This window comes from Phoca vitulina, unplaced genomic scaffold (genome assembly GCF_004348235.1).
Source record: "Phoca vitulina isolate PV1807 unplaced genomic scaffold, GSC_HSeal_1.0 scaffold38, whole genome shotgun sequence".
In the NCBI taxonomy this organism is placed as follows: domain Eukaryota; kingdom Metazoa; phylum Chordata; class Mammalia; order Carnivora; family Phocidae; genus Phoca; species Phoca vitulina.
Genome location: NW_022589741.1, coordinates 16,790,560 through 16,802,580, shown reverse-complemented (window position 1 = coordinate 16,802,580; position 12,021 = coordinate 16,790,560). Strand labels below are relative to the sequence as shown.

At 46.9% G+C, this 12,021-nt stretch overlaps 1 protein-coding gene across 1 annotated transcript in view; it reads right to left on the bottom strand.

Moving 5' to 3' along the window:
• TECTA (tectorin alpha) overlaps window positions 1-12,021 on the bottom strand; it is a 67,529-nt gene that overhangs the window by 36,431 nt on the left and 19,077 nt on the right. Inside the window, exons 7-9 of the mRNA XM_032428027.1 lie at window positions 10,217-10,787; window positions 7,655-8,247; window positions 5,729-6,302 (exon numbers count right to left, since the gene is read on the bottom strand). Coding sequence (XP_032283918.1) covers window positions 5,729-6,302; window positions 7,655-8,247; window positions 10,217-10,787 — 1,738 coding nt within the window. The remainder of the gene's footprint in view (window positions 1-5,728; window positions 6,303-7,654; window positions 8,248-10,216; window positions 10,788-12,021) is intronic.

The window sequence follows — 12,021 nt, the reverse complement described above, 5'->3', positions numbered from 1 at the left end:
TTTCTGTGTAGAAGATCCCAAGACTATGAGCCTCCGTGAGCACCTGCTACATGCCAGGCATCCTTGTAGACAGTTTGGCGTAACTTTACTCAACAGCCTAGGAGGTAAGCAAAGTCTTCTCATCTCTGTCTTACAGATGAGAAACTCAAGTTCAGTGACTTAACCTAATCCAGCCCGTAAGTACCAGAGAGATCCCAATCTGGATCTCCCAATGCTAAGTCCCCTGACTCAAGGACTCTGGAGGGAGAGTATCCCAGAAAGAACCAGTGCTTTGGGTCCATAGAGACCTGTGGATACCACCTCTGAGCTCGGTTTCTTCTTTTATTAAATAAAGATGATACTTATCTAGCACAGTTGTTCTGAGGATTAATGACCTAATATATTAAGCCTACAGTAGAGTCTCAATAAATAGAAAACCTTTCCCCTGTTCACACTTCTTCTAGTAGGATATACTTTATGAAGGCATTTTTACTCTACAAATTGCCTTTCTCTTTGTCTTTCATTTCTTGGCTCCTGGTGCCCTCGGGCCTTTTCTACCTCCTCACCGCCTTCTGCCCCTGGTCCCTCCCACCTTCTTTGCTCACATTCTTTCCCATGCCAGATGGGCCTCACAAAGCCAAATCCTACACATCTGTCAAGATCACTTCACTTGCACTACTGGGTATTTACCCCAAAGATACAAATGTAGGGATCCGAAGGGGTATGTGCACCCCAATGTTTATAGCAGCAATGTCCACAATAGCCAAACTGTGGAAAGAGCCAAGATGTCCATCGACAGATGAATGGATAAAGAAGATGTGGTACATATATACAATGGAATATTATGCACCCATCAAAATACCCCGAAATCTTGCCATTTGCAATGACGTGGATGGAACTAGAGGGTATTATGCTAAGCAAAATAAGTCAATCAGAGAAAGACATGTATCATATGATCTCACTGATATGAGGAATTCCTAATCTCAGGAAACAAACTGAGGGTTGCTGGGGTAGTGGGGGGTGGGAGGGATGGGGTGGCTGGGTGATAGACATTGGGGAGGGTATGTGCTATGGTGAGCTCTGTGAATTGTGTAAGACTGATGAATCACAGACCTGTACCTCTGAAACAAATAATACATTATATGTTAAAAAAAAAAAAAAAGAAGAAGAAGAAGCTAGCAGGAAGGGAAGAATGAAGGGGGGGAAATCGGAGGGGGAGACGAACCATGAGAGACTATGGACTCTGAGAAACAAACTGAGGGTTCTAGAGGGGAGGGGAGTGGGGGGATGGGTTAGCCTGGTGATGGGTATTAAAGAGGGCACGTTCTGCATGGAGCACTGGGTGTTATACGCAAACGATGAATCATGGAACACTACATCAAAAACTAATGATGTAATGTATAGTGATTAACATAACATAATAATAATAATAAAAAAGATTCACTTCATATTGCACTTCTGCCCAGAAGCCTTCCTTGATAGATCGAGTCTCTGAGTCACAAAGGATAGCACATAATATGGTAACAGCCCGTGTTGCTCACCATGGAGTTCCAGGTCATCTTCCCATTTCTCTTTATTATATCAGCCTGCCAAAATTTGACCTGGGCAAGGCATGGATGAATCCAGGAGCCAGAAGAAATCTACCTAGAAGTCTGGGTAGTCTAGAGATCTGCGAATGTCCCCACTATCCCCCGGGACAAAAGAGCCAATTCTTTAAAACTTTCTTTAGCTTTTGTGCATACTCTCACTCCTTAATAGTGTTTTACAACCCAAGGACAGAGAGGACACTACAGAGAAATAAATTGCACGATAATAATAACTCTGCCCACAAGTACCAACTCACCAGTTCTGCACTATATACTGAGAGCCAATCTTTTTTCCTCTGGGCTAAAGGACTATCTCCACTCCCGTTGACTACAATACCATACGGCTTTGGAGTTGAAGGCTAGTTCAGCCCTGATTAAATATGTCCGTATAGAGGGATTTTCACATTTGTCTCTAAATTATGAATTTTATAACATCGACTGCAGGTTTATGGTGATAGCAAATAACATGACTTATTTAAATGGCTCTCACTTGATGACTTATTGTGTTGTCTGAATTTGTCTGAAAGTCTGGAACATACAGACGTGAAGTAATAAAACTTCCTCTGGCCTCTGAAATGCCTCTGTGAAATTATTTAATTGGGCAGCCTGGCTCTGCCAACATGAGGGCTGGTTCAAAATCTCGGAACACAGCATCAGTGATTGTCTGTCTCTCACTAGGCCCAGAGAAGATTGTGTTCCTGATTTGCAGCTGGTCTTCAGCCCATTCTCCAGCCTGCAAGAACCCGACCAAATTAACCCCTTAGTACCCGAGTCTTCCTTGATCAAACATGCACGCTCCGGTCCCTCTTGCCAGACCCTTGGCTGCTTTTGTCCACATGTCTCTCTCTCTCTAAAAAAGGCAGTGAAAAGAACTTCCCCCAGCTCTGCAGAGGAGGGGTGGTGAGAAGCTATTCTCAGCAACCATCACACCCAGGAAAAGAGGGAATCATCCCCATTCCACTGTGCTTCGCACCGCCGATGCGACCAAAGTATGCTCCGCGCACAGCAAAAGCCATCCAGAAACACTGCCTGTTGGATGGAAGTCATGGTCCGAAAGGACAGCAGACATGGTGACGAGGCGGGGCAACAAAATGGATTTGGTAGGGGTCGGGCTCAGTAACCCTGAACCGTGAATGAGCTGCAACCAGAAAGCTGAGAGCAGGAGAAGGACAGAGATCATAGTAGATAAGCTGCAGAGAGGACCAGAGAGGATGTGGAGGCAGATTAAAAAGAAGGTTTGGGGAACGTATTACAAGGTCCCACTAGATGTGGTGGTCAGGAGAGACCTTGAAGCTTTTCTCCTTGTAGGTGACATATGAATGCTCCCAGAATTCCAGCTTCAGGATTCACAGCGTCTGCTATTCATCCCTCCCCAGTGAGGTTAAGGGTCACCAAGAATATCACTGCCTTTTCTGAGATGAGAGCCACCAAACCATCCACATGCTCCTTGGGCTCCCAAAGCTCAGAAACCAGAGATGTAAAAAGACAAGCCTGTATGTATGTGTGTAATGTGTGTGTGTGTGTGTGTGTGTGTGTGTGTGTGTGTTAGTTCTTAGCTCTAAGATGTTTCTGTTGAAAGGGCTTAGTGGCAAAGCAAGAATACCCCCGTAGCAATGGATAAGCCTCACCCAGATCTTGGTTTCTAGGAACAGTCCCCACCGGGGGAAATTAGGGCTTTTTGGAGCAATGGCTGATTCTAGTCTGGGGCAGGGAAGATTACAGGATGAACGTGGAGCATCTTGTTAAACCAAAAAGTAAGAAAGTGACCAAGGCATGCCCAAAGGACATAAGAGGAAGCTCGAAGGGCTCCCGCAGGCCAAATCCAGAATAATTTTAACACCAAAATCATGAACAAATATAATATGAAATAAAAATAATTGAAAAACTATGAATGCGTGTGTCCATATTGATAAGATAGACAGACACTTAGGTTGTCATGTGTCCATCCATAGCCGAATGGATAAAGAAGATGTGGTATATATACATACAATAGAATATTACTCAGCCATCAAGAAAGAATGAAATCTTACCATTTGCAATGATGGAGATGGAGCTAGAGTGTATTATGTTAAGAAAAATAAGTCAGTCAGAGAAAGACAAACACCATATGATTTCACTCCTATGTAGAATTTAAGAGAAAAAACCAGATGAACAAATGAAGAAAAAAAGAAACAAAGAAAAAAACAGACTCTTGAATACAGAGAACAAACAGGTGGTTGTCAGAAGGGGATGGGAGGAGGGGTGAAATAGACAAAGGGGATTAGAAGTATACTTACAGTGATGAGCACTGAGAAGTATATAGAATTGTTGAATCATATTGTACACCTGAAACTCATATAACACCAAATGTTAATTATACTTCAATAAAAAGATGATTGAGTAAGATGGTTGGGTGGATGGGTAAATGGATGATTGGATGGATGGATGGATGACAGGCAGACACACAGACGAGAAGGCAAGCCTCTTGCTTATAGTAGAATGACATCTATACTTTGGTAAATAAGTGAACAGAGTACTGGAGCTGGAAACCATTAGCTTGTAATCATCATGCTAAAAACACTGATACAAGCAAAGATCATCAATGGGCACTAAATAGAGGAGGGGGATTTTGATATTAGCTTACAGTTAGCATTTTGCCCCATTTGCTTTATCATCCTCTCTCACACTTTCTCTGCAGGATACTTGCATTGTCTTAAAGTATCTCCCCACCTGTAGCTGATTAGTTGTAAGAGAACAAAAACAATGTGACCACAGAATGGAGACATTTGACAACACCTGACCAGGGGACCACTGTGCCCATCTCCACTGAGAGGTTAGACAGAGCATGCACTGCATGTGACTTGATACCATGAGGAAAACAGATGTCACCTACGCAGGAGTCTGAGAGGAACGCACAGCAGAACTTAATCACGAGGAAATGTCAAACCCAAATGGAAGGCCATTCTATTTTAAAAGGTGGGAGGCTGTATTCTTTAAAAATGACAATAAAAGAGAAGAAAGCTAAGGAATTATTCCAGATTAAAGGAGACTAAAGAGACATGAGAGCTCTAAACACAACATGGGGTCTTAGACTACATCTGTATTGAAGGGGGAAAGCCATAAAAGACATCATGAGTCAATTGACAAAATTGAAATGTGGATATTAAATGATTGTATCAGTGTTAAATTTCCTAAGGTCAGTAACGATACTGTGGCTCTGTAAATGAGTGTCATTATTCTAAGGAAATACACACTGAAGTATTTAGGGGCAAAGGGGTATGATGTATGTAACTTACTTTCAAATGCAGAGAGAGAGTGCGAGAGACAATGATAAAACAAATGGGGCAAAATGTTAACTGTGGGTTAATCTGGGTAATGGGTACACAGACACTCATGCAATGTTTCTATAACTTTGCAATTATTTCAAAATAAAAAGTTTTGAGAAATAAACTAGAGAGCAGGAGATTAGTCAAGAGAGATGAACAGATGCAGAGGATGGAATCTTAATTGTAGCATTGGTTTGGGTTTGGGGCTGATTTTTTGGTGGGAAAGGGATGGGTGCTGAAGCCCAGGTGGGGCAGTCCTTGCTCCGGGCATGGGTCCTGCCCTCTCGGCCATGCCTCCCGCCCCTTCTACCTCACTCCTCCCCCTGGCCTCCCCCATTGCCCCAGGTGTTATATGTCAGGGCTTCTCAGCAAGTATTCTAATTACTACTAGTACTGCTACCGCCCTGCTGAGAGGGGTCAGATACTTGGGGGACAAAATGAAAAAAAAGCAACGTGGGACTCTCTTCATAGCCATTGTCAGGCTTGCCCCAGGGAGCAGCGCTAATCTCTACTCCGTGAAAGGCGCTCTGACTGATCACCTTCTATGGAAAGAATGGAGCCGTTCTTTGCCAAGAAAGAAGGCCCTGATGGAGCCATCACAGAGACTTCTAGTCTTTGATATGACGCATATCCTCCACTAGCTAAAACCAAGAGTCAATAGGATGGCTAATCCCTCCACGATGAAGAGACACCGTGTAAGCAGAAACAGAAATAAAGGTGAGAACCAGTCGGGTTTGGGGTGAGGGGCCTTCCAAAGGACACACCAGACGAGGAAGGTACACACAAGCATCGGACTGTCCTTAAGCTCAACTCCTGCCTCTCCCAGGTGGCCTCCCACATCACGGAGCCCCGACTTACGGCAGAAGTCATAGGTCCGCCAGGGGCCCACCTCCACATCGGCGTTCTTGCAAGCGCTTGCATACCGTGCCACGGAGTCACAGAGTTCCGACTCATTACCCCCGCTCTGGCACAGGCGGAAGAGGCAGGTGCGGTAGTAGGCGGTGACATTGACCACCCCGTGGCACTCAAGGAAGGAGCTGTTGGAGGGGTCATTGATGATGCCACACCTGGAGCGGCTCCGATAAAATTTGAGCAGCTCCGAGTCATTGTTGCAAGCCTTCAGCAGGTCCCCACACTCCCCGTTGCAGATCTCCTCAAAGGTTGTCCAGCTTTCCAGGAACACCGCCAGGTTGTCCGTGCACTTGCCATTGGGGAGACAGAACTCATCGCTGACGTTTGCATTAAAGAAGCCACACAGCCCGCCCGTGCAATTGAAATAAACGGTGGAGAGCCGGATGTACAGCAGACCGATGTCCAAGTATTGGATGGTCACAACACCCCTGGACTCTACCGTCGTGCTGTTTTTGTTTCGATAGATTTCCAGCTTCCCCGAAGGATGGAAAAAAGGTAATTCCACTTCCTGACCATTCAGCTGAAAAACCAAATCACTATCATCAATTCCAGATGCACACAGTGTACCCACAATTTCCTAGGTTCTGAAATAAAGACACGGTTCTGCCCCGTGACTCTCCCTTTGAGAAATGTCAAGAAGCTGGCGGGCTATGGGAACCACACAGACATACACAAACTGTTTCTGCATGGGCATCTCTTGTTTCTTTCTTTCTCGGCTCCTCTGATTCAACACACTTGCTGTTTATTTGCGTATACATAAGACCCTAAGGTAGCCCAAAAAAAGAGTGAAATGTGAGCAGAAGTTGTCTTGACATATATGTGGCTTCTTCCTTCTGCCTGACAGCTCCTTTTCACTGATGGCACCCTTCCTTCCCCACATTTCTGGCTCCTTCCTTTCCTTCAAGTTTGACTGTTCTTGTGCCCCAGCCCCTTGGGAGCATAGAGTTTCTATCTAATTATCTAGTTGTCCACCCACCTATCTCTACCTTTTACTATTCTTTGAATAAATTAATCTCTGCCAGTGTGTCGATGGGAATGAAAATGGCCTCTTCAGTCCTTGGACATGTGTTTTCTGATCTCCTAGCACAGGACTGCATTGACTTCTGTTTTCTAAATTTGACTTCCTGTGATATTACCAAATACGTGTTGGGCTGGGAGTGGGGAGATCTGCCCTCCCGTCATGCCAGCTCCATCACCACTTAGCTGTGAGGTCCCCCATCCCTCACTGAGCCCTTTGGGATCTTCACGCACAAACAAATAGTGGCACTAGATGATTCCTAATGATCCTTCTAGAACGAATGATCTGGATGCCCAATGATGAATATTTTAGACCAGGTCAGAGGGGCAGGAGGTGCCCCTGCGGGTACCGTCTGCATTACCCCACATGGGTTCCCATCTATAGGTAGACGAGTCAGTATAGTACAGGGTAAAGAGCACAGACTTTGAAGCCAGCCTGCCTGGGCTCAAATGCCACTTTATGGCTGTGTGTCTCTGAGGAAGTTATGTAACCTCTCTGTGCCTCAGTTTTCTCATAGGTAAAATGTAAATGAGGATGAAAACATACCCCTCATCAGATTAGGTGTGATCCTGCTTAGACTAGTGCGTGGCACATAGTAAGTGTCCGGTAAGCATCGGCTGTTACAGAGAAAGCCAGTCCTGCTACAGCTATCCCTAATTTGTGGGATTCCAGCCTCACTCCGTTCCCCCTGAGAGACTGATTTGGTGCTGAACATTCGGAAATGCCCCCACTTCAGAGTCATTGCCTTCCTGGAATCCACTCGTGGTCAGAGGCAGAAGGGCACGCCTGAAGACTACGGCTCCTTCACTTGGCGAGACTCATCAGAAAAGCCGCAAGGGCATCAGGAGTCTTACCTTGACTTCCAAAGCCCCGACTCCTCCTATCTTGACCTCCTGGTCGGCCACTAGGATGCGAAGTCCTCGCAGCCACGCGGGCCCCGCATCGGGCTTCTTCTTGTTGATGTCGATTTCCAGGTAGTCGGGCCGCTCGGGGCAGGTCTTGAGGAGGGTGTAGGAGAACTCGGTGGGGAAGGTGTAGGCGGCGCCATCGAAGGTGTGCAACACCTGGTTCTGGCTGAGCAGGCACACGGTCTCACGCTTGGGAAAGCAGCCCTGGTAGCCGTCCTCCACGGCACACACCTCCCCACCCCGGCAGGTCTTGTTAAAGCAGTAGACGTCCCCACCCTCCTCACAAAGGCACTGCACCGTGCAGTTGGCCGTGGCCCAGAAGAACTCCCCCATGGTGTAGTAGTGGCCATCGAAGTCACAGCCACACTTGTGCAGTGGGACGCACTGGCTGGTGCTGAGCACAAAGCCCTCGTTACACTCGCAGCCCTCCGTGCACGGCGTGGTGCAGCTCTGGGAGGCCGTCAGGTCAGCGCAGGTGTCCGGGCAGCTGCTGGTGCACACGGAGTAGTGGCTGAAGCTCGGGCACTGCACCATGGACACTGACGTGGGGGAGAGGAGAGAGCGGGACAACAGGTGAGTGCCCCAGGTGCTAACCACAGGGATCCAGCACTCACAGGGAACCGCAGGAAGGGCGCTCCTTCTGGACCCGCTTAGCTCCTAGAATGAGGGCCCAGCAGCCACTCATCACGGAAGAGACTTGAGGTGGTATCTGTACAAACAAGCTCCACTGCTTTGTGATAGCCACTGGGAAACGCGATTGTGAACTTGACTCGCATTTGATCATCCTGGCCGAATTAAACTTCAGGTTGCTATCCTAACTAGACAGATTGTTCAACACTGATTTATTATTGGATGATCTACAACCAGCAAGATGCTTTAAGATCTTCGATTGATGGACATATAAGTTGATCTGATCTTAAACAGCATGGCCCACTCTTAGAAGGAAATAAATCCAACTTGCTGGACAAATGAAAAATGTAACCGTGGGAGGAGCCACTTGAAAACGTGGAATTTCTAACAGGGAGGTGCTCGAAATACCTAAGTGACGAAAGAAGACTGTGAAAATGAATACTCTGGGATCTTAAAAATAAGACAGAACCTTGGTTATCTGAAAAGAATGTGTGTGCCTGTTCCTCCAGGAGACTGGGTTGGAACTAAATGCCTCCTCAAGGCCCTTCTTGCCTCAGAAGCCTCTGGTTCTTATTTTAAGAACATCTGAGTCTACATAAATGTTTGAGTCTGGTTGAATCCAAGAGTCAGGGGCTCAAGGGACTGGTAAACTAGCTGTCTGAATCTACTAGAATTCCTCCCACTAACATGAGAGAGGGGTGGGGAATGTGAAAGATAGGAAAATAGTACCACCAGGGGAAAAAGTAGCTATTACAAGTGATTTAATTAGGCAAAGTGGATGCTCTTAGATTATACAAGGATCTTAGATTATACCAAAAAAGCCATCTTCAATCTCAAATTGAGTCAGGATTTGGATGTTCCAGGCATAATAGAGGTTGGTCAATCACACAACCAAGCAACAAGAAAACAGTGTCTTCATGGTTTCATCAATTCTCAAAGAACTGAATCTGATACATGATGATTTTTGAATCCAACCTATACTGATAGGAAAAAAAATCTCCCTTTAGCCTTGGAACTGAAAGAAACTTTGAAACCTTCTTATCTGCATAGGAATCTAAAATGCATGGATATAATGTTCTGGGTACTCTTGTGGAGAAAACCAAGGGCCAGGAAAAAAAAAAGACCCACAGAATTCCAAGAAGCTGTTATTTTGTTTGCTTATTTTAAAAATTTATATAAACAGGATAAGAGAGTTTAAGTGGGATAGAAAGAGAAAACAAGACAACTAAATGGTACAAAATGTTTAATGTAAAAGGTAATTCAAAAGAAACTGAATTTCCCCACACTGTTGGGGCTTTTCCTAACCACTTAGCATTTCAGATAAAGGGCTTTCTTTCCTGATGTTCTTTGCTCCCTGCCGCAGCCCTTTCCCCAACACCAGTGGGTCAGAGGAAGGCTACAGAGCCAGAGACACAGAATCTAGAGGGATGGAAGGTGGAGAAGAAAGAGCCACGGGACAAATGCTGTTGGTTCCGTTTAGGAGGTGAGTTATTTCCCCCAAAGCTGCTTTTGATTACTCAGAGCAGCAACTGTGTTTATTCAATGGCCACAAAGATCACCGCCTCCACCTCTGAAAACCCCACCATCTTGCCTAAGTCTGGAATAGCCATCCCTGGGACCAGACCTTCCTGTGGCCAAGCATTTCCTGCCACATGTTCCGTGTTTCTAGACCACTGAAGCTCATCAATGGCTTCTCGTTTTCTGACTATGGTATTGGGTGGGTGGGCATTGACCGTTCCTAATGTCTGGCTATATTCAGCTCACCCTCACTCTTGGGCAATTGGTCTCAACAAGGAGATTTTTGATGGAGCCCAGAAACCCCCTCCCCGGCCTCCTTGCACCGGCGCAGCCTTCCATTTGGGCAGGATGCCAGCTTACCACACCCCGTCTGGACTCGCCAGTCTCCGATCGGAATGCCCAGGGCTTGGCACACGAGCGCGTAGGCTTGGATGGCCTGACAGAGGAGCGTCCCGTTGTCCCTCACACTGCACAGGTCGTACACACAGCTGTGCACAAAGGCCGTGGGGTCCACGACAGTGCCGCACTCCCACAGGGGGCCGTCTGTCCTGTTGAGGAAGCCACAGTAGTCGGGGCCAAAGAGGAGCGCTTCGGTGGCCGCGTCACACATGGTGCAGTTGTCCACACAGCCCGTATCACACTTCCAGTCGGCGTGGTAGACCCGCCAGCTCTCTCCGAGGTCCAGGACGGACATGGCCGGCCTGCCGTCCGGGCGGAGGAAGTCGTCCAGGGGGTTTTTATTGTAGTTCCCACAGAGGCCACACGTGGAGTTTATATAGGAGCCTGGGATGGAAATGGAGGCGTAGTGCTGGCCGTCAAACGTCACTAAGAGCCCAAAATCTGTTTCCACGGCAGTAGACATGCCACTCTGGTAGATTTTCACCGCCCCCAAGTCTAACGTGACCGGCAAGGAAGTCACTAGGTCATTAACCTGCCAACAACAGTAATGGTAAAAGGCAGGTGAGCAGGTGCCAGGGCAATGGGTCCGGCTGAGGTCAGGAAAGGGAAGCAAAGCAAGTCACTGCTCCGGAGACAATGCCCCCCCCCCCCACACACAAACTGCTGGGGCTCCAGTAAGCTTGCCTTCCATGAAGCCCGAGGCCTGGGGGAGCCCACAGAAGCAGGGTGGCGTGGACCAGCTGAGCACAGTGCAGGCTACGGAGGAAGACATGCATGGCCACTACCACTCGAGACTCCTCCGGGGACCAGGTGGCTGTCAACCCTTCCTGGCTGGCTCTAGGGCTAGCTTCAAAGCTTTTCATGAAAGACTAGTTAGCCTGTCTTTCCTTTCCTCTAAATTCATTCCTTTAAGTCTCAGCTGAAGTCACATATTTCCCATGACCTAGTCACTGCCTAGAGCCCTCCCTGACCCTTCCACCCAGCTGAAATGTGTACCATAAACTGGTCCCCACACTTTAGCTTGGAAGCTGCCCTGGTATTATTCTCTGAGTGTTTCACTCTGTTACCTCCTGATGCCAGGGCTATGTCATGTAATCATTCCCAACAACCAACAAATTTAAATGCCTACTGGGTACCAAGCATTATGTGAGGTGCTGAAAAATAAAGAACAAAGAATATAGTTGTCCTGCCCCTCATGGAGGTCTCAGTCTACTGAGGAAGAGAGACACAAATAGGTATTTATACTGTTTTAAATATGCATTAATGGATCATGCAATGGGAGAACAGTAAATGAATCCTATATCCAGCCTCAGGGAGTCCTACAAGACTTTTTGGAGGCAGTTAAGCTTGCCCTGGGTCTTTAAAGATGAAGAGAAGTGGCCAAAGGAAGGGTGGGGCAGGGAATTCCAGGACAAGAGAATAAAGGCAGGGGTTTAGAAACAGCTGCGTGAGCATGGGGACATTCATCAGGGTGTTACTGGATGGCAGGGGGGGAGGGGTGGCCGGAGATGAAGCTAGAGACATGGGCAAGGTCCATGGTCCATTCATTCAATAAATGGCGATTCAGGCCTTTCTGTGTGTCAAGCACCGTTCAGAGAGTTGGGGATTAGCAATGAATGAAACTGACACAAATCTCTGCCCCACAGAATGTATATTTTGGTTGAGGAGACCAACGACAAACAAACAAAATAAATAAAATAGATGCTAGGGAAGTGCTAGGAAAGAGGGTTTTTAACTTGAAAGAGGATGGTCAGAGAAGGGGATGT